Source organism: Physella acuta, unplaced genomic scaffold (genome assembly GCF_028476545.2).
Source record: "Physella acuta isolate Inbredline_101_S28 unplaced genomic scaffold, ASM2847654v3 ptg000464l, whole genome shotgun sequence".
NCBI classification, from domain to species: domain Eukaryota; kingdom Metazoa; phylum Mollusca; class Gastropoda; family Physidae; genus Physella; species Physella acuta.
This window is the reverse complement of record NW_026731983.1, coordinates 740,223-765,042: the sequence shown is the minus strand read 5'-3', so window position 1 is coordinate 765,042 and position 24,820 is coordinate 740,223. Positions and strand designations below refer to the sequence as shown.

The following is a 24,820-nucleotide window of genomic DNA, read 5'->3' as shown; positions in this document are numbered from 1 at the left end:
CGTAAATTCCAACGAAGCTAGTAATGTACGGTCATTGTAAATAGTGAATACTTCTTTCATGTGGCCATATTTAAGCCATATTTTACATAATATAACAGATAATAGAATAAAAAATCACATTTCAATATCAAACCAGTCAAAAGTATCCTGGAATAAACTTTAAACTAACCTGTTCGAGACAACAATCGAGTAAACACGAGCAGCGGCCATGTTTCAAAAACAATAATAGAGTAGTTTCAATTGAAAAATTGTTTATTCGCATGCATGTTGTGTTGATTTTGTGGTTTTATATGGTAGTTTTTTTTTATTGTTTTAATATAAGGCTGTATAGTAATTTTTCTTTTTTTTCTAATATAGTTAAAAATAAATGGCTAATAGACCTTTTCAGACTTATTCCTGTCCATACAAGACGACAACGATTGTCCGGAGGTCGAACTTTTGAACTCTTTATTTGCAGTAATCCAACCAATATTAGATCACCCATAAATGACGTCGCTTATCCGGGGTTAAGACAGCGTGCACTATTACAGAACAAATATAAGATGAACATATTGTTTTAAATAGAAATTGTGATTTGTGGCGGGAAGAGGTTAAGTAGAACTTAGCGACGTGATTTTTGAGAAGTCAGGTTTTTTTTTCGTGTGTTGAAAACTGGGGATTGTTGTGGGAGAAAGACACGCTGCAAAAGAATGACGTCATTCATTGGTGATACATTAAGGCCTAACTGAAGGCTAAGTGGTTGGCTTTTACTATCAAAACATACTTAATTATTTGAATACTACAGTTTTCTGTAACCGCTTGGTTTCTTCCAGCTTTCATTCGTTTGTTTTATATCTCTGTGGTCGATTTCCACCCCCCCCTCCTCCCCACCCCTAAGCATTACAAATATACTCATATTTAAAGCCATATTCATTAATTCACTCTCGCCCACATTACTAAATTTACGACTAAGGTTTACCTAGTCCTACCATCTGGGTGTTGTGAGTACATAGACCACATAAACTTTTGTACGCCAGTAAATGTAAAGTTGTAGATAGAATTTTAACTATTCGCAAAATAAACTGTTAAATTAATTACACGATCAAAATCAATGTTTATTTCAAGGAGAGAAAAAAATCGCAATAAGTCGTAACGATGGTAACGATCGAATTTTGCCGGAGAAAGTGTGGCGTTTTAAAATTGCATGCAGGTCTATAGCAAAGTATCCATCGTGCATATGTTGGTAAAATTGTACACTCTTTGACGTATAATTACAGATAAAACGTTTGAATGGATTTTCTATTCATATTTGATTGTTGAAGCATTTACCCCCCCCCCCCCTCCCCTAGTGATCAAAACTGTTTAGAAAATTAATGCAACATAAATTCTACTCACACGTGTAATTAATATTTGTTGTATTCTAGCCCCAGCCATTTATTTGCTAGCTGAGAACAAAAGGAAAATGGATTACGTCAGAGAGTATCTGGTTTAAGCCTAGTTGCAAAATCTACTCGTGTATCGCTATGTTCGATTTATGTAAAATACTAAGTCTTTGTCAGAACCTTTTTATAGGGATGAGATATCTCACGATCATAAGGAAAGTTGATATTAACATGTCTATTTAGCTATTTTCTACACTTAAATGTCCAGCAGAATATATCAGTTCGCTATGTAAGACGGACCCTATTGTCTTGATAGTAATATCAGTAATAACACCACAGTATGGCTGAGGGGTACAGAGGTAGAGAGCGCTAATATCAACGTTAGGTACTAGAGTTCCGGTCTCCCCCATGTAAACACACATCAGGCATAAATACTATCAATTCAAAGAGTGAAAACCATGATGGAATTAGGATCATAAATTGTGTTCGGAAAGTTTTATTATCGTGTGTAGAATATTACGAATACAATCAATATATAAATCCGTATGTTTTGTTGGGTAAACATTGTTCTTCATATACAATTATTTTATATACACTCATTTTATATTTATTATGTTTCTGTTTTTCTCTAGAACAATAAAGCTAGAATCGATCTTCTCCTTATCGGGAAAACTAGAAATGGTAAAAGTGCGACGGGAAACAGCATCCCGCGAAAAAACGAAATTTGCAAGCGGCCCTAGTACATCATCGTTAACCCAAAACATTGACAACGCGATGACAGAATACAACCGTCGTCAGATAAACGTCGTAGATGGTCTGACAATTTGTGATACTAGATTGGACGATGAGGGGTCAGTTGAGCAGTTGAACGAGGCCGCTCATTTGGCTCTGGCAGCCAATCCTGAAGGCTATCATGCTTTTATTCTGGTCTTTAAATATGGCACGTGAAGAACAGGAGTCGGTTGTGTTGTTAAAGAAAATATTCGGAGATGATTTTGTTCGAAAATTTTGTATTTTAATCTTGACGTGCGGAGATGTTTTTCAGCAAGATCAGGAGGAAACAGATTCAGTAGGATTGGCCTTCTCAGAGTGGTGCCAAAAACAAGATGGCGCCTTTCAGGATTTGATCGAGGAGTGCTTCCATAGAGTGATTTTGTTTGACAACAAAAACCAAAGACGAGTTGCTAATAACTGAACAAATCGACCAGTTGATTCAAATGGTCGATGTGTTGGTGTTTCGTGATCGACGATATACAGAAGCAAATTATAAGAATGTCCAGAAAACTAAAGACCGCATCACCGAAACTGGAATACCTCGGATAATCGTCAAGACCGTGCAACCAGCGATCCCAAATGTTCATCCAAGACAAGCCACACCAAACTCTATTGATGCAATAGACGCAACAATAGACGTAATTTCACGCAACAGGATGCTGAGTCTAACTACATCCGTGCATGACACACTGGAAAAACAGAAAGAATTTTCAAGGACTATTACTAGAAACACGAAATCTCCACAATTAAAAATTTCCGATGCAAGAGCTGAAATAAGGAAACAAATGCGACAACGGGAAGCAGAAAGGAGACAGATGATGTCTGAATTACAATGGGGCAAGTCTACAGTAACATATGAAAACCGGTGTGAAATACGAGACTTAGAAAGTTATAAAAAAGAGGAAAGTGGATCAAAATTGCTGCTGAAGAGCATGCTACATTTACGGGAATCTATGATGCGTTTGTCCTATATGTAAATATTCAGATATCATTGATTTTCTAGATTTCAGACATGTGAATTAATGGTATGTTCTTTCATGGCGTTTTAAGTCGTTACTCCAATTACATATCAGAGTGGGTGTGTTTAAGGTAATATTTTACAAATGAGATTACTTCGTGGGACATTCTAATGCAACATTAAATCTTAAGCATTTTTATCGTAGTGATATCGTTAGTTCGTTACCCTAATGCATTTTCATATTAGTTGTGTTAAGTTTATTAAGTAAAATCTTAAACCGTGCAAACCTTTGGCGTTCTATTCTTTAATCGCAATTTGTTATGACTGTCTACCTATCACCTTTCAATGAAAAGAAATGTTATTTAAGTTATTATTATGAAATTTAAATTAAACATTGCAAAACCAGCAATATTAATCATCTTATTTTATTAAAATATTAATTAACTTAAGAGTTTTCTTTTATACCATCATTACATTTAATAACAATTCAAAATATAAAGTCGGCAATTTACATTTGTAAGCACGTTTTACTGATTCTCTTGCTCATAACAACTCCGAGAGCATGGGAAACCTAACTACTCACGATCAAACCTGACCAGTAGATACACAACACCAAATCAAACCTGACTAGTTGATCCACAACACAAGATCAAACAATGACACATTGCTGGTGAGTTTTTTAAATGATTTGCTATTTTTATTTGTATCACATTTTACACTAACATCATGGATTCTCCAATGCGCGCTCAAAGCCGGACCAAACTAGAATAGCCTACACGTTTATGGTTAAGGTTGCACACCATGTTTAGGGTTAAGAATGCACACTATATTTATGGTTAAGATTACACACCGTGTTTATAGTTAAGATTGCACACTATGATTTGAAAAGGGAGCACTAGTTCTGATTTGCGCGGTACGCGGAAATGAACAGTTGTATTTCCATCATCTTGTCCACGAACAACATTTAAAGTGATATTAATGAGAACATCCATTTAAATTTTAAAAATTCGATCGGCCAGAGGTTTACATGGTAATAAAATACATATGTTAACTTTACAAACGATGTTTGGTAATCTCACGATAAAGCGTCGGAAATTATCTGGTAATGTTTGTTGAGTTTCGGGAACATTCGTTACTGTAAACCATAGTTTATTTGACCGTTGAAATAAGAATAAAGTCAAGTGCATTAAATAAAAGTTTTAACTTAATTTAATGTGTAATTGACAGAAAATTAGCAACAATTAGTAAATCTAAATATAATTAATAAAGTCGAGTGTGGTAATTCATGTTTTTTTATTTAATAATAAAAAAACATGAATTTCTTTAATAAGAAACAAAAACAAAACTTGCAGAAGATTTGCGACAACTCCATCTAGATTTAGTAAAACAAGACGATTAGATTTACTAAAGTTAAAAGTAGCAGGAAGAACTAGAACAATGTTGAGTTGCAGCAAAAATTAGCACATACACTTAAAATAATTAGAAATACAAGATAATTAGCAAAACAGTATTTAAAATGCAATTAAAATCAATCTATGCGCATTTTAAAGCATTATGTATTAAAAATAATATGGCGGCAAATAAATTATGTTTTACAGTATTTTCGGTGGTTTCCGGAACGGCTCGGCAGACTACGCCATGGTTTTACTGTTTTTTACTGCTGTAAAATTCCGGAATAATAACCGACGCTCTATCGTGATTTTACCCAATACTTAACATGAACAGATTTCTTATAGTTCATGTACCATGTAATTCAGACTTCGTCCAAACGTCCAAAATTATTGAGTCATACCGTCCACCTAATCACTAATGGACGCGAGCGAGAAGGTATTCGAGAAGCCCATTAATTAATTTAAAAATTATGCAAGGCGTAGTTACAATTAATATATTTATAAAATCCTGTCAGTCTGTTTTTTTTCGGACTTTACTGAAGATTGGATGTATTTGATTTTTTTTATATTTTCGATAACTAAATAAAAAATAAAAAAGCAAAAACAGTTTGGTTTTCACGTGTAATGGCGACATAAATAATTTCATCCTGCTATTCGATAGGCTGCAATAAAATGTATTGTACACATTGTAAGCGAAAACAAAGGAAAACTATGTCATGGGGTCTAAATTTGCATTGTTTTTTTAAAAACTGTTTCTGCAAAGTTTTGTAAACAAATAGTTATCGATCACGGAGACAATATTTGTCTTACGAAAGTGAAAATAAATAAAAATGTAGCCTTAAACTCAAGAAATTATTTTCAAGTTCTCTGGAGTTGCAACTTTATTAATTTTAGGCTTAAGTTTTTATTTTTACGGTCGCTTTGTTTACTAAATCTAAAAAAAGCACGTTTTTAATCCTTGTCAACAACATGATGGGAAGAGTCAACTCGCTCGCGCCCGTTGAACGGGTTTTAAACCATAGAAAACAACCGCAGTTTTTATTTAAACTCAGAGCCAGTGGGTGCTAAGCTCAGAGCGGTGGATGTGCTAAGCTCAGAGCGGTGGATGTGCTAAGACAGCACAGTTTACCGAGCTTTCACATTTAACATTTTCCTAAGTTGTGTAGACACGTGCATACAATTCTGCCATGCTGATCTATCTGTTTAAAGAGATGACAGGCTGAAAAGGGGGGGGGGGGGGCTAGAAAAACTTAGGATAAATTATTTTATCACTTTTATAAATATCTTGCTTTTTAAAATAAATTGTGTATACTAGTAGGCGGTGGGTTGAAAGGACATCATTTTAAACTGTAAAAGCTCTCTTACTTTGCAACATGTATAGACAGATACGATGATTTGAAGGGAGGTGATTTTGATCAAAATGGAAAGAACCCTTTAGCCATGTTAATGAAGAGGAATGTGAATATATTGCTTTGAGAAGGTAACGTATTAAGTTTTGATTCTCACTAAAGTTCTTCTTTTCTCTATTTGTACATAGAATAACTTGGTTCACGCCTGCAAACAGTGATTCTCTCATATGGATATAGTAATTCAGTATTAAGTTTAGATACTGCACATGAAATCAACTAGAGCACTATGCTAGAGTGCAAGAAGGACATAGAGTTCCATTTGCCTGTTACAGTAGACCAATCCAGATACAACAAGACGTCACCAAGTGAGCTGTAGTACACCCTAAGGAGTCGAGATAATCTCGTTTTAGTCGTAATCTTGCACAACATTGCAAGTAAATTTGCTCTCCCAAATCTGGTGGTACAGGTGGAGTAGAGTTCACCTATTTATGTGACTTAGGCATAAATAGGGTCAGATACCCATCAGAGCTGGTTTATTGCAGAGACATCATGAGTTCTCGAGATCTAATGCTGAAGATATTAAATGACCGTATTACATTAAATCTACTTAATTTTTTTTAAACAGATATATCCTGTTGTGTTGACGAGAAGCTGAAAAGGGTTCTTCAAAAATGGTACCAGGTAGCCTATAGTTTAATTTCTACAAATAGATTTTGAAAATTAAATTATATTGTTTACGATGTACATACTTAATCCTCTTCACTCCCTGTGGAGTAAAGGGCAGCAACAAATCTTCGCCATTCCACCCTGCCCTGGGCGAGCCACTTCAATTCATGCCAGGTCTTGCCAGTAGCCTGCACTTCTTCCATCTCTCTCCTCCATGCTCCCACTTTATTATTTAACTGCTTCGAATCAAAGTGACCACACCAGGCTCCTAAGCGTTGGTGATCATCCGTATATATCTCCAACTTGTATTATAAAAGATGTAAGTGTTGTGATCTTAAACACCATAGTTTTACTTTAAGGATACATACATCTTTACCCTACACCAGTGGTTCCCATACAAAGCGGTATCGCCACCTGAGGATGGGAGTGTTTGTGTTAGTGTTTGGGTTAATAGAAAAATGTATGAAATTGAGAGGTTTGAAGCTCACACTTGACAGTTCAGAAAGGTTTGTTCTAAGAACAGCATCAACGACAACAGATTGTCGACTGCGGAAGAGAACCTTAGGCCGCGAAATCATGTATAATTTCTATGAATGCGAATCACCGCCTTTTATATAAAACTATAAAAATTAACAGTTTAGTGGGCAAGAGAAAAAAAGTAGGCGATGAATGTATATATATATATATATATATATATATATATATATATATATATATATATATATATATATATGTATATATATATATATATATATATATATATATATATATATATATATATATATATATATATATATATATATATATATATATATATATATGTATATATATATATATATATATATATATGTATATATATATATATATATATATATATATATATATATATATATATATATATATATATATATATATATATATATATATATATATATATATATATATATATATATATATATATATATATATATATATATATAGATATATTCAAATATGTATGTAAGTAAAATTACTACTTCTATTTAACGGAAATTATTCCAAATTTGACAGAAGGCAGAGAATTTGATCTTTTATTTACATGTGAAATTTCATTTAACTATCTGAAATAGTACTCAAGTTATAGGCTTTTTGAAACATTGACAGTAGAAAAAGTTTCACTTCCGTTTATCGGAAATCGCTCAAAAATTGATACGTATCGACGATTTTGAAATAATACTTACATATTAAATGTTATCAACTTAGCTTTAACGGTACTAAAGTTATCGTGTTAACAGACACACACAGACACATAATCAGATAAACACACACACATACACAAACACACAGACATACGTACAAGATTGCAAAACTATGCTTTTCCCACTCAGGGATGTGTAAAACATCGAGATTTGCAAAAATCTCTAATTATTTTTTTGCACGATTACAAGACTTTCTTTATACTTCGTATATAGATCTACGAGAATGTAAAAATCAAGCATTTTTTCCGCTTCAGTTATTAATGAACTGTAATTTTTAACTCCCAATAGTAAAAGAGAAATCTTGTTTTATTAAATAAAAGTAAATAAGTAATAAAAGTAATAAGTAAAATAAACCGAGAGTGATCTCCCCTAAACGTTCTCGAATATTCTAATACATCACAATTGGGATCGCAATTCGGAATATAGACATGATTTTTGTTTACTTAAACTTTTAAAAATAGAGTAAAATCTAGTAGAAAACAGAATTATTAGTACTTAATAAATTTACATGCGTTTTTTGAGAAATCGGAAAAAGCGTAAATTAGTACTTCCGTTCAACAGAAATTATTCAAAACTTGACAGAAAGTAGAGAATTAGATTTTCTACTTACAAGTAAAATTTCATTTATCTATCTGAAATAGTACTCAAGTTATAGGCTATTGAAAAATTCAACGTAGAAAAAGTACCACTTCCGTTTATCGGAAATCGCTCAAAAGTTGATCAGGATCTACGATTTTGATAAAACACTTACATATGAAATTTCATCAATCTAGCTGTAACGTTACTTAAAATATTGTGTTTACACACACACAGACAGACACACAGACATACGGACAAGATTGCAAAATTATGTTTTTCCGTATCAGTGAGGTGTAAAACGTCGAGATTTGTAAAAATCTCGATTTTTTTTTTGCACAATTACAAGACTTTCTCTGTACTTCGTATATACTGGAAAGTAAAAAAGCTAACGTAGTTTCTGTCTATTGAATGGTTTTTTAAATGGATTTAGAAGGTTTAGTCAAAAATGTTATGAAATATTACACGATCTTGCGTAATTCGAGTTTTACACATGCAGTGTTTCTTTCAGACTTTTTTCTCTGGGAGGGAAGGGGGAGGGGGCACTTGATATTATCGAGGGGGAGGGGGGTGGGTGGCGGACTAAATTTTCCGGGGTGGCGAACACTTGTAAAAGTATATATTTTCTATATAAATTTCATTTCAGGCGGACGTCCATATTGTAACAGACCACCTTGCATGAATGGTGTTGGACGTTCGTATGGATGCATGTTTAATGGATGCATTCCAGGTAATATATCGGGCAATCTGCTGAGTTTTGAGAATTATAATAGGCCTAAACTTTCTCCAATATTCTTACATAAAACAACATGAGATGGAAACTCGGGATACAGACATGATTGTTCATCCATTTTAATACTTTATTTTTTTAAATTAGAATAAAATCTCTAGAAAAAAGAATTGCACACCAAGTGAACGCCAAATAAAATGTGCATAATATTGCAGAATTATTATTAGTAGGCTTACTTTATAAATTCACAAGCGTTTTTGTGAAAACGGAAATAGCAGCAAAAGTTACTACTTCCGTTCAACGGAAATTATTCCAAATTTAACAGAAGGCAGAGAATTTGAACTTTTACTTACATGTGAAATTTCATTTATCTATCTGAAATAGTACTAAAGTTATAGATTTTTGAAAAATTTAAAGTAGAAAACGTTACGCTTCCGGTTATCGGAAATTGCTGAAATGTTTACACGGATCTGCGATTTTGATATAATACTTATATTTGAAATTTCATCAACTTAGCTGTAACGGTGCTCAAGTTATCGTGTTTACAGACACACACACACACAGACGAACAGACACACACACATACACAACACACTTACACACACACACAGACATACGGACAAGATTGCAAAGCTATGTTTTTTTCGACTCAGAGAGGTGTAAAACGTCGAGATTTACAAACACAAATTTTTTTGCACTTCCCTCTTCTTCGTATATACCTGAAAATAAAAATCAAGCACTATTTCCATTTCAGTTATTAATGAACTGAAATTATTTACTTGCAATAGTAAGAGAGAAACCTAGTTTCATTTTAAAGTAAAAAAAAAACTTGAGGTAGTTTCTGTCTATTACATGGTTTTCTAAATGGATTCTAAAAGATTAGTCAAAAATTTTATGAAATATTACACGATCTTACGTAATTCGAATTTACACATATGAGCGGGGGATGGGGGGGGGGGGGGGGGAGAAGGGCACTTGATATTTTCGAGGGTGGCGGGTGGTGGACTAAATTTTCCGAGGTGGCGAACACTTGTAAAAGTATATATTTTCTATATAAATTCCATTTCAGGCGGACGTCCATATTGCAACAGACCACCGTGCATGGATGCTATTGGACGTTCGTATGGATGCTTGTTTGACGGTCGCATTCCAGGTAATACATCGGACAATCTGCTGAGTTTTAAGAAATATATAAGGCCTTAACTTTCTCGAATATTCGAGTTTTACACATGCAGTGTTTCTTTTAGCCTTTTTTCTCTGGAGGGGGGGGGGCATTTGATATCTTTTTTTTTGGTTGCAGACAAAATTGTCCGGGGCGTCGAACACTGGCAAAATTATTTATTTTCTATATAAATTCCATTTCAGGCGGACGTCCATATTGTAACAGACCACCATGCATGAGTACTTTTGGAGGTCCTAATGGCTGCTGCATGTTTGACAGTTCCAAAGCTTTTGAAGCATCGGCTGATCTGCTGTGTTGTGAAAAATGTAAACAGCAAACTGGGAGACCAACCAATACACTTGGTGACTACTGTAGCTGTGATTGCTGTAGCTGTGATTGTTATTGCTGTGATACATGTAGCTATGATTACTGTAGCTGTCATTGATGTAGTTCTGTAAGTCACGAATCTGAGTGCGGCAAGCAGCCAGAAAATCGTGCAAACTATTTTCCCCATCTAAATTTACACGTATGGGAGTGAGGTAAAGCATAGATTGACATTATTAGATGTTCACAACATTAGAAGAAATCAATCGAATCAATTTCCTCCTATTTTTCTTTCCATGTAGAAACGCAAGGTGTATCAGAGGATCGTGGAAAGAACACTTTATTGGACCGGCATCTCGTCGAAAGCTCTTCCTCATCATCAAATGAAAGTTTATTCAAGGACCTCTCGGGTAGTGTTTAAATATTTGATTAAACACCTTTTACATGTCACACTATTTTTCTACTGATATTAATCAAGAGAGGACAAAATTTCCACCTTAATTTTTGTGGCATCTTTAACTATCGTCTTACTCCTTTTTTTTAATGACTTGAGCCTATTTTACAAGAGCCAATAAGTCGGGGCCACTTTGATGGGGCCACTTTGACGGTGTCATTTTGATCGGGTCATTTTGACGGGGGTCGATTTGACGGGGTCATATTATCGGGGCCGTTTTGACGGGCCAATTTGTCCCGGGCCGTTCTGACAGGACACCATTTATATATATATATATATATATAAATATATATATATATATATATATATATATATATATATATATATATATATATATATATATATATATATATATATATGCATTATTACACGAAGACGTTATCTGTTGTTAGTACTTTATAAATTCACATGCGTTTTTGAGAAATCAGAAATAGCAAAAACTACTACTTCCAGTCAACGGAAATTACTCAAAATGTGATGTAAGGCACTGAATGTGATCATTAAAGTACATGTGAAATTTCATTTATATATTTGAAACAATACTCAAGTTATAGCCTTTTTAAAAATTGAAAGTAGAAACAGTTCCACTTCCAATTATCGGAAATGACTTAAAAGGTGATACTGACTTACCATTTAGATGTAATACTTATATATGAATTTTATTAACCTAGCTGTAATGGTACTCAAGTTATCGTATTTCAAGACACACACAGACTTTTAGACACACAAACATACACACATACACACACATACATACGGACAAGATTGTAAAACTATGTTTTTCCGAATCAGGGAGGTGAAAAACGATTTTTTTTTTCACGATTACAAGTCTTTCTCTATATTTCGTGTATACGAGAAAGTAAAAATCAAGCACTCAGGGAGGTGTAAAATTCGAGATTTGCAAAAATTTCGATTTCTTTTTTTGCACAATTACAAGACTTCTCTCTTTTTTGTATATAGGAGAAATTAAAAATCAAGCACTATTTCCGTTTTGGTTATTAATGAACTGATATAATTAACTCGGAGTAGTAAGAGAAAAATCTAGTTTCAGTTTCAAAGCCAAAATAAATTAACGTAGCTTATGTAGATCTATATTGAATGGTTTTCTAAATGGTTTCTAAAGGTTTAGTCAAAAACATATATGAAATATTACACGATCTTGCGAAATTCGAGTTTTACACATGCAGTGTTCGTTTCAGCCTTTTTTCTCTGGGGGGGGGGGGGGGTGCACGTGATACTTTTTTTTGGTGGCGGACTTAATTTTCCGGGGCTTCGAACACTTGAAAATGTATATATTTTCTATATAAATTCCATTTCAGGCCGACGTCCATATTGTAACAAACCACCATGCATGCGTGCTGTTGGAGGTCCTAATGGCTGCTGCATGTTTGACAGTTCCAAAGCTTTTGATGCATCGGCTGATCTGCTGTGTTGTGAAAAATGTAAAAAGCCAACTGGGAGACCAACCAATACACTTGGTGACTACTGTAGCTGTGATTGCTGTAGCTGTGAATGATGTAGCTGTGATTGATGTAGCTGTGCTTGATGTAGCTGTGATTGATGTAGCTGTGATTGATGTAGATCTGATTGATGTAGCTGTGATAACTGTAGCTGTGATTGATATAGCTGTAATTCATGTAGCTGTCATTGATGTAGCTGTAATTACGTAGCTGTGATTACTGTAGCTGTGATTGGTGTAGCTTTGATTGTTGTTTCTGTCATACATATAGCTTTGATTACTGTAGCTGTCAGTGATGTAGCTGTCATTGATGTAGCTGTCATTGATGTAGCTGTCATTGGTGTAGATGTCATTGATGTAGCTGTCATTGATGTAGTTGTCATTTATTTAGTTCTGTAAGTCACGAATCTTAGTGCGGCAAGTAACCCAGAAAATCTTGCAAACTATTTTCCCCATCTAAATTTACACGTACGAGCCGACCCGCGGCGTATCATACGCCGCTATTTAGTTGTTTTATTTTCTACTTTTCAGTAATTCATAATTTGTGAATTCGACAGTACCAATGCTGCCACTGAAAATACTTGCTTTAAAACATTTGTAAACATTTAGCTTTGTAAACATTTAGCGTGACCACAGCTCACCAGACAATGTGGGGGTGGGGTGGGGGTGGTAGTGATAGTGATAGAGAGAAAGAGAGGGGACTGCAAGAAGGCGCTTGCAGCTTGTTTTCTAACGGCTCCCAGAAGAGAATTATATATATATAGATGGGAGTAAGGTAAAGCATAGATTGACATTATTAGATGTTCACAACATTAGAAGTGACCAATTTAATCAATTTCCTTCTTTTTTCTTTCCATGCAGTAAAGTTCCGTGTATCAGAGGATCGTGAAAAGACCAATTCAATGGACCGGCATCTCGACGTAAGCTCTGCCTCATCATCAAAGGAAAGTTTATTCAAGAACCTTTCAGGTAGGGTTTAAATATTTGATTACACAACTTTGTCATTTTACATAATTGTTTTACTCATATGAACCGAGAAAGGACAAACTTTTCACCGTAATTTTTGTGACATCCTTAACTATCGTCTAACTCCTGTTTACTGTTATTAAAATAAATGTGGTTATACAAACGTCAGTTGTTGTAGATTATGGGGTGAGTTCGTCATCGTGCTATTAACTTCCATATATATATATATATGTATATATATATATATATATATATATATATATATATATATATATATATATATATATATATATATATATATATATATATATATATATATATGGAAGTTAATAACACGAAGATAAAATGCAATGTATGTGTGTGTGTTTGTTTTTCAATTTGTTAGTCTGTCTTTTATGCAATACTACACCTTTCATCTGATAGCCATGAAACTTTGGGAAGTTGTTAAGAATACTACTGGGGAATTTTCCGGGGAAAAAAAGAAATCAATTTCGCACGGGCGGCGTCACGACAGGGTGCGATTTGGCGCGGGGACGGTCAAGCTAATATTGTATCTAACTTTCGCATATTATTAAAAAAATACGAGTTGGAATATATAAATATTACTTTGAAAACACCAAAAGAAGTAAAGTTCCTCTTTGAGAATGAAAGACCGATAGGGCGGATGACAAAGAGTTCATTTGTTTCTTAACCTCTGCATTTAATGGGTTTGTAATTAATTCCCACATAAATTCATTTTTTTTTCAATTAGATGATTAGTTAAGCGTTTTCTATTTTAAAAAAAATTGTAATATTGCTTGAACCTACATCTTGCAATGTTATTTTTAAACTAATTTATTTTGATTTTAAGATTTTGTTCGACAAAAATTATGAAAGTTTTCATCGATGTTGATTGTACTTATATTAATACTATAATGGTGAATTTGAACGCATTTTCATTTTCTATTGCAACAATCTTTATTTTATACAATTTTATAAATAATGACTAATAATTAAGTTTTAAAGTAATTTTTTATATCCTAATGTTTTCTTTATTTACTTTTGTGTTGTTATATATATATATATATATATATATGTATATATATATATATATATATATATATATATATATATATATATATATATATATATATATATATATATATATATATATATATATATATATAAATATATGTATATATATAAATAGAAATATATATATATATATATATATATATATATATATATATATATATATATATATATATATATATATATATATATATATTAGTAATGCCCCTTCTTTTTTATACATAGATGGTTGCAGGATAAATAATAGCAGACCACATACAGTAGGGCATGAAGAAAATTTGAAGGTAAGTCTGTATAAGCGTTCTTTTTTTATAATTTAGTTTGGTTTTTTTTTTTTGAGAAGCATGTAAAGTGATATATACTTAAGTATGATACTGATGGCTCAAATATTATTTTACAGCATTTTTACTAAATCTGGTAACTTAATGTCGAACCACTTATAATTCAACGATTTCGTAACTTTCAATATAAATTCATCTCCGATGACACTGAAACAATTTCACATACTGAGTCAGCCTAGACATTAGATTAGATATTTATATATAACTAATGTTCCCTAACTAATATAAAAGGGGAGATGGAAAGATTATAAACTATCAGTTGCTTGACGACGGTGAACTGGTTAGTTTTTTGCTTGAGATGTACCCACGGACAAAGAATGTGTAGATAACTGTCTTTTAGAGATCGTAAGTTACTGATCGTGTTTCAAAACTATTTTCTCCAGAGATAAAAATTTTGCAGGAGTTAAAACATTGTGCTATTCCTATTTTCTGCCACCAAATGTTTTTAATGAACAAATATAAAAGGAAATTCTACTTATTCTAAAGTCGCATTATGAAATTAATATCGTGATTTTTAAAAAATAAAGTAATTAAGCAAATGTTTTAAAAGCTACTTGTTTGCTCTCTCTAAAACTCTCGCTACTTTTTTCCCTAGGATTTATGCTTCAGCTGCCTTGTGAGCGTACTATAAGAAAGTGATAGATTTTTGTTATATTGAAGGTGAAATTTTTACACCCCCCCCCCACCACCCCATTATGAAACAGACTAAGATCTAGTTTCTACCAATGGTTGTTGGATTTAGAAATGAATCGAATTTAGTTTCTAGTAGTGAAATAGTTACATTTCCTTGAATATAAGTAGAACTATACCGTACTGATCAAAAGTTTGACTTTATTGTTATAGATAACTTTTTTTTTGCAAAATATGCTACTGTTCAGTTGAAATTTTAAGAATAAAGAAAGATATAACAAATATTAGATTTATAATGGTATAAAACATTATTACAAATTATGAGTACTCAGAAATGAAAGGTAGATCTATATTTTCTCTATCTTTTTGTTGTAAAAAAACAACATTTAGTAGGGCTATCGAGTTCTGGTCAAACATAGAATTCTTGTTTTCCCTGGTGTCAGATATGCATTCAACTTTTATTGGACTGGATAAAATAAATACCTTGCATTTGATGTATGCTATGCTACATATGTTTATATTTTACAGCTATCCAATATTTTCAGCTATACATTATTTTGCTTCTCTGTTTCCAGAAAAGTATGAATATACAAACTAAGATCGACCTGCTCTTGATTGGAAAAACCGGGAATGGCAAAAGTGCAACTGGAAATTCCATTGTAGGAAAACGAAAGTTTGCGAGCGAGTCCAATACATCTTCTGTGACGAAAGAGTTCGACGCCGATATCACAGAACACAAGGGTCGTCAGATTAAAGTCGTGGATGGTCTGGCATTTTGTGACACATGGCTGGATAATGAACGGTCAGTTGAGCAGTATAATGAGGCAGCAAAATTGGCTCTGGCAGCCAATCCTGAAGGCTATCATGCTTTTCTTCTTGTCCTGAAATATGGCAATAGGTTTACACGTGACGAACAGGAGTCGGTTGTGTTGTTAAAGAAAATATTTGGAGATGATTTTGTTAGTAATTATTGTTGTCTGATCTTGACATGCGGAGATGTTTTTCATCAAGATCAGAAGGAAACAGATTCTGTAGGATTGACCTTCTCAGACTGGTGCCAAAAACAAGATGGCGCCTTTAAGGATTTGCTCGAGGAGTGTTGCAATAGGGTGATCTTGTTTGATAATAAAACCAAAGACGAGAAAAAGAAAAATGAACAAATTGATAATTTAATTCAAATGGTTGATGAGTTGAGATTTCGCGATCGACGTTATACGGAAGCTCACTATGAAAAGGCTCAGAAAATCAAAGATAATGTGGCAGCCAAACCAAAGGTGCTCACGACAAACGGCGAGACCACGGTAAAAGATGAACGTCCAGTTGTTGACCAGCCGCAAGTCTCACATGAGACAGTAGACGTAGTCACACTTGACAAGATGTTGAGTCAAACTAATACTGTCCAGGTCTTACTGGCCAAGCAGGAAGAATGTTCTGGAGCTCTTCAAGAACTTACTCAAACCTTGGATTCTCTACAAAAACAGGTTTCTGGTGAAAGCGCTATCTCTCGCAGATGTATTGAAGAAATAGAACAAATTCGACAACAGGAAGAAGAAATGAAACAGGTATTCGATAAAGAGCTGAAAAATCAAAGAGAAGATTATGAAAATCAGACTGAGGACTTAAAACGCGATGAGCAACAGAGGAGGGAAATAGAACGCAATCACCAGAAGAGATTTGAAGATCTGGTGCAACAGAGGCGAGACACTGAGCGCGGACCTCAAAGGATTCCCAGAGCAATGGAACAGGCAGGACAAGCACAGCAAGAAGGGGGAATGTTTGACCTCAAAAATATTCTTTCGGAAAGCCTGAAACTGGTACAAGAAGGAGAGGGAACGTTTGATGCCAAAAATAATCTTTTGGAAAAACTGAAACTGGTACAAGAAGGACTGAAGCTAGTGGAGAATGAACAGATAAACTTAAGTCAGCAGCCGTCTTAAGTTTAGGTGAGAATCCCAGTGTTGCCTCAACCGTGTGTCACTAATGAGCTTTGTAAGTCAAAGTAAATTAGGCTGGTGGTGTTTAGGCGGCGGAGTAGTTCTTCTCTTATTTTAATTAAAATAAAGTTACAGCATTGGCTGTTTGCAAAATACAAATGTTGTATAGAAAATGTTTATTTTCCAAATTTACGATTTAAAAAATAATCAGTTCTTTTCAGAGTTAATTCATTGAAGTAAGCGTATCAATAACAGTGTTTCTTCCAGACTTTTTTCTCCGGGGGTGCACTTGAAATTTTTTGGGCGGGCGGACAACAATTTCTGGGGGAGCGGACACTGTCAAAAGTATATATTTTCTATATAAATTCCATTTCGTTCGAGTGAGATGCCTGGAAGAAACTCTGATCAATAAGACATTGCTCTTACAGACTAGAATGTCTTTTTAAAGTTGCAATAAATTGCTTTTCCTTTCATTCTTTCTTTCGGGCCTGTGGTTGAATTGTTAGCACCAGTTTGGTTGTGTGCTATATTACTTTTAGGTATTACGTTTATTCATAGTGGACCCTTGAGGACGGTTACAAATATTTTATTTCGAAAGTGATAACTATATTTTACATATACTTAATTCAGAAGTTCAATTTAATATCAATTGTTAACCCTCATGGTGAAAGAATGCAGTAATTTATATAACTCGTATATAAATATTTAATCGAATAACAAATCAATTGAAGGTGGAGGGGTAGGCTCTGTTAAAAAAAAAACTTTTTTTAATACTCGTTAGGAAACAATTGTTTCTCTATAGCTGTTTTACAGTACATCTGCATACGTGTTTCCACTAAATTAAACCGGGAGTTATCTCCCCTAATCTTTCTCGAATATTGTTATATGAAACAACAGAGGATGGAAACTCGGAGTATAGACATGATTTTTATCCATTTTAAATACTTAAACTTTTTAAAAATAGAATAAAATCTCGTAGAAAAAAAAAGAATTGCACGCCAAGTGAACGCCAAATAAAATGTGCATGATAGTGCGGAATATTATGAGTAAATTTATAAATTCACATGCATTTTCTGAGAAATTGGAAATGGCATAAATTACTACTTTTGGTCAACGGAAATCGTTCAAATTCGAAAGAAGGCAGGGTATTAGATATTTTACTTACATGCGAAATTTCATTTATCTATGTGAAATAGTACTCAAGTTATAGGCTTTTGAAAAATTTAAAGTAGAAAAAGTTCCACTTCCGTTTTTCGGAAAGCGCACAAAAGTTTTTTCGGATATACGATTTTGATATAATAGTTGTATATGAAATTTCATTAACCTAGCTTCATTAACGGTACTCAAGTTATCGTGTTTACACACACACACACACACACGCGGACATAATTGGATACTCCATTATGCATAGAACACAAACATTTTGATAAATCTAGATTTACAATTTTTGCCCGATTAAAATAAGTCCTGTATATCCCGTATGTTATGAAGGACTGAAGAGTAAAACGGTGAAAACTGTCGAAACTTCATGTGATTTTTGTGCACGATTACAATACTTTCTCTATACTCTGTATAAGAGAAAGTAAAAATTGGTTGAAAAATCTTGGTAACTATGACAATGGCGGCTATCGTGAAAAATCAACCCCTTCGTAGGATTTCCACCATTCATAATATATTATATTTTAAGCCAAATAAACAATTATTTCATAATCCTCTACCATATGTTTGGATTACTCAGCCTCGTGACAACCCTTCAGATGGAAATTGTTCCAAAAGTCTAGCTTTGCCAAGTGTTGCCTCTATAGGTAGGTTCTAGCTTTAAATGAATTCCACTCCACAAAAGAGCTGATGTGTTTCTGGTAGTTTGAGAAGGTAACAAATCGGCCAACAAACAAAATAATATATCTAATATAATATTCGGCACGTTACTCTACATGATTTTAGATACGCACCATGACTAGAAAAGCAAGCACCTTTTTGACTACCATCTACTGCAAATGAACTGATATGTGTACTTCGTCTCGTCAAAAGACGCCATTCTATTCTTACCATCTTTTTAATGAAGGATTGTCAAAGTGGTACCTGCAGGCTTAAGTGGTTGAATTTTAAAAACTTATTTAGCATTAGGTGGATGTTTAAATATATTATTGAAATATGTACTAGCACGTCTATAGAAGTATTTAGCTCCAAAGGCCGAAACAAATTAAATCAATTTTATTTTAATTTAATAGTTATCTAGTGGGTTAATATAATCCGATCTAAATAAAAAAAATGAGAGGCACAAGCCACAGTTAGAAAGATCTAGATCTAGACTATATAATATCAACAGAGTAGATGTTGCATTGGTTCCGTTAGTTTTTCTCTTCGCATATTAACACATTGCTGTGTTGAACATTAGAATGTTGATGAAATCAAACTGTTCTTTATGATTTATTGTTTTCAGTTTTAGAATAAAGTATAATCTATAGAATGTTTGGTATTACCTGTAGATTTGCCACGCAGTTTTTCTGTAGTGTGTGTGTGTGTGTGTGGGGGGGTAATAAGTCGAACACATGGACCTACTATATTGGTGTTGGCAAGATTAAAAGTTTGAAGTTATTTTCTATTGTTATTTGATCGTTTAAGCGTTTACCCCCCCCCCCCTCCCCACCCTCTAGTGTTAAAAATTTTTCAAAAATTAATGCAACAAACTCTACCCACACTGGTTATCAATATTTATGGTATTATAGCACCAGCCATTAGCTAGCTGAGAACTAAAGAAAAATAGATTAAATCAGAGAGCATTCGGTTAAAGCCTTGTGGCAAAATCTACACTTGTATTGATTTGCTCAATATATATATATATATATATATACACTCACACTGACACACACACACACACACACACATATATATATATATATATATATATATATATATATATATAAGAGTGGGTTTGTTTGACGTGATATTTTACAAATGAGATCACTGCATGGCACATTCTAATGCAAAATTAAATCTTACGCTTTTTTATTTTATTTTATAGGTATATATTTATAATAGAATTAGCACGTTACCCCAAGGCATTGTCATATTAGTTATGTTGTGTTTATTAAGTAAAATCCTAAACTGTGCAAAATGTTGCGTATCTGTATTCTGTATCTATTCTTTACTCGCAATTTGTTATGAAAGTCTATCTATTACCTTTCAATGAAAAGATATGTTATATTAAATTAAGTTATTATTATGAGATTTAAATTAAACATTGCAAAAACAGCAATATTTATTATCTAATGTTATTAATATATTAATTAACTTAAGAGTTTTCTTTTATACCATCACTACATTTAATAAAAATTCAAAATTAAATGTGGGAAATTGCTACTTTTGTAAATCTTAAAGCACGTTTTACTGATTCTCTTGCTCACAACAACTCTGGCATCACGGGAAACAATGCTACTCACGATCAGACCTGACTAGTATATACATAGACTGGACACAAGATCCAACCTGACTAGTTGATACACAACACAAGATCCAACCTGACTAGTTGATACACAACACAAGATCAAACCTGACTAGTTGATACACAACACAAGATCAAACCTGACTAGTTGATACACAACACAAGATCCAACCTGACTAGTTGATACACAACACAAGATCAAACCTGACTAGTTGATACACAACACAAGATCAAACCTGACTAGTTGATACACAACACAAGATCAAACCTGACTAGTTGATACACAACACAAGATCAAACCTGACTAGTTGATACACAACACAAGATCAAACCTGACTAGTTGATACACAACACAAGATCAAACCTGATTAGTTAATACACAACACAAGATCAAACCTGACAAGTTGATACACAACACAAGATCAAACCTGACTAGTTAATACACAACACAAGATCAAACCTGACTAGTTGATACACAACACAAGATCAAACCTGACTAGTTGATACACAACACAAGATCCAACCTGACTAGTTGATACACAACACAAGATCCAACCTGACTAGTTGATACACAACACAAGATCCAACCTGACTAGTTGATACACAACACAAGATCAAACCTGACTAGTTGATACACAACACAAGATCAAACCTGATTTGTTAATACACAACAAAAGATCAAACCTGACAAGTTGATACACAACACAAGATCAAACCTGACTAGTTGATACACAACACAAGATCAAACCTGACAAGTTGATACACAACACAAGATCAAACCTGACTAGTTGATACACAACACAAGATCAAACCTGACTAGTTGATACACAACACAAGATCCAACCTGACTAGTTGATACACAACACAAGATCAAACCTGACTAGTTGATACACAACACAAGATCAAACCTGACTAGTTGATACACAACACAAGATCAAACCTGACTAGTTGATACACAACACAAGATCCAACCTGACTAGTTGATACACAACACAAGATCAAACCTGACTAGTTGATACACAACACAAGATCAAACCTGACTAGTTGATACACAACACAAGATCAAACCTGTGTGGTTTTCCCTCGTGAATTATAAGATCAACTGGCGCGCACATGAAGTCTTGTTACTAAACGCATCGTAGCTACACATTAGATCAAACAATGACACATTGCTATATAGTTCTTTTTAAATGATTTGCTATATTTGTTTTGTATCACACTTTACACAAACATCATGGATCCTGGACTGTGAGCTCAAAGCGGGACCGAACTAGAATAGCCTATATGTTAAGATTGCACACCATGGTTATGGTTCAGGTTGCACACCGTGATTTTAAAGAGTAAGCACTAGTTCTGATTTAAGCGGTACGCGATAATGAACGGTTGTGTTTACACCATCTTGTCCACTAACAACATTTAAATTGATATTAATGAGAAAATATATTTAAATTTATAAAATTCGATCGGAAAAAGACAGATACGGTGATTTTAAGGGAGGTGATTTTGATCATAATGGGAAGGACCCTTTAGCTATGTTAATGAAGAGGAATTTGAATATATTGCTTTGAGCAGGTAACGTATTAAGTTTTGATTCTCACTAAGTTTCTTATTTTCTCTATTTGTACATAGAATAATTTGGTTCACGCCTGCAAAAAGTGATTCTCTCATATGGATATAGTAATTCAGTATTAAGTTTATATACTGCACATGAAATAATCTAGAGCACATTACAAGAGTGCAGTAGGGACATAGAACTCCACATGCCTGTTACAGTAGACCAATCCAGATACAACAAGACGTCACCAAGTGGTGATCAGTTGTGCACCCTAAGGAGTCGTGATAATCTTGTTTTAGTCGTAATCTTGCACAACATTGCAAGTAAATTTGCTCTCCCAAATCTGGTGGCCCAGGCGGAGTAGAGTTCACCTATTTATGTGACTTAGGCATATGATGTGACCGTAAATAGGGTCAGATACCCATCAGAGCTGGTTTATTGCAGCAACATCATGAGTTCTTGAGATCTAGTGCTGAAGGTATTAGATGTTATCAGTGTTTCTTCCAGACTTTTTTCTTCGGGGGGGGGGGGGGGGAGTAATTGATATTTTCTGAGGGCCGGAAAACATTTTCGGGGGCGGGGGGGGGCACTAGTGTAAGTATATGTTTTTTATATAGATTCCATTTCGTTCGGTGGAGGGCGGTAGACTTTCATCGAAGAGATGACTGGAAGAAACTCTGTTATGTCTATAGCTGTGTTTGTCTGATAATTAAAGCGTCTATAGTCGTCAATGTAAAAAGTTGCCAAATATTTTCCCCATTTATTAGAATCTACAAGTAATGTGAAGCACACATTATCAATTGTTTATTCTTAGGTGTTCAAAACATTTAAAAATATACATTAAATCCACTTAATTTTTTTTAAACAGATACATCTTTTTGCGAAGCTGAAAAATGGAACCAGGTAGCCTTTAGTGTTAATTATATATATATATATATATATATATATATATATATATATATACATATATATATATATATATATATATATATATATATAGTATATATATATATATATATATATATATATATATATATATATATATATATAATATATATAATATATATATATATATATATATATATATATATATATATATATATTGTGATATAAAAGATGTTAGTGCTGTGATTACCCTAGTTTTACTTTAAGGATACATGCTTAACCCACACCAGTGGTTCCCATAAAGAGCAGTATCGCTACCCGAGAATGGGAGTGCTAGAGTTGGTGTTTGGGTTAATAGAAAGATGTTTGGAATTGAGAGGTTTGAAGCTTACACTTGTGTCTTCTACAAAGACAGTTCAGAAATGTTTGTTCTGAGAACATCATCAACGACAACAGATTGTCGACTGCGGAAGAGAACCTTAGGCCGCTAAATCATGTATAATTTCTATGAATGCGAATCACCGCCTTTTATATAAAACTATAAAAATTAACAGCTTAGTGGGCAAGAGGAAAAGAATAGGCGATGAATGTAGGGCCTATATATATATACATGTATATTATATAAAAGTATATATATATATATATATATATATATATATATATATATATATATATATATATATATATATATATATAATTCTCCATCACCTCTTATATAAAACAGTAAAATTTCATCGAGTTGACCAAGGTGAACATGGATTGGGTGCTTACTTATCTGCAGATGTCATAAATAATAGTCTCAGTCCTAATGGATGCTATATGCGAGATAGTAGTTCTGTGGCTTACAGTGCCATTGGTTACAACTCAGGCGGGCACTTGATATTTTCAGGGGGGGGGGGGGGGCGGACTAAATTTGCCGGGATGGCGGTCACTAGGAAAAGTATATAATTTCTATATAAATTCCATTATGTGAGGGGGGGGGGGGGGGCGCGGTAGACATTCTTCGTGGGGGGGGGGGGGGATGCTCCTAAGAGATGCCTAGAAAAACTCTAACACTAGATCCAGATCTGTAGACTTACAGTCCGTAGATGCATTTGAATTCGTACTAGTTCTAGATCTATTGAACATGTAATCTATTTCTTTCATTATGCAGACAATTTCATTCATATAGGATGGAGCAGCTCAGGCGGATATCCATCTTCAATGGGACCAATAAGACCACCTGCTTTTGCACCACCATATGGCAGCATTCCAGGTGATACATCGGCTTATCTGTTGAGTTTTTGTTAAATATAATAGGCCTAAAATTTCTCGAATATTCTTATATGAAACAACAGGTGATGAATACTTCCGGTCAACGAAAATTATTCAAAATTTGACAAAACGCTAAAAATTTGATCTTTTACTTACATGCGAAATATCATTTATCTATCTGAAATAGTACTCAAACTATAGGCTTTTAAAATATTGAAAATAGAAAAAAGTTCCATTTCCGGCTATCGGAAATCGCTCAAAAGTTGATACGGATCTATGATTTTGATATAATACTTA

General features: G+C 33.7%; 1 protein-coding gene across 1 annotated transcript in view; it reads left to right on the top strand.

The window, feature by feature from the left end:
• Window positions 1-4,018: 4,018 nt before the first annotated feature.
• The window catches only part of LOC131943627 (uncharacterized), a 78,315-nt gene continuing 57,513 nt past the window's right edge, over window positions 4,019-24,820 (top strand). The window contains exons 1-7 of the mRNA XM_059303825.1: window positions 4,019-4,123; window positions 5,866-5,964; window positions 6,459-6,514; window positions 8,960-9,043; window positions 10,113-10,196; window positions 10,409-10,567; window positions 10,832-10,939. Of these exons, the coding sequence (XP_059159808.1) occupies window positions 6,505-6,514; window positions 8,960-9,043; window positions 10,113-10,196; window positions 10,409-10,567; window positions 10,832-10,939 (445 nt within the window). The 5' untranslated portion in view covers window positions 4,019-4,123; window positions 5,866-5,964; window positions 6,459-6,504. The remainder of the gene's footprint in view (window positions 4,124-5,865; window positions 5,965-6,458; window positions 6,515-8,959; window positions 9,044-10,112; window positions 10,197-10,408; window positions 10,568-10,831; window positions 10,940-24,820) is intronic.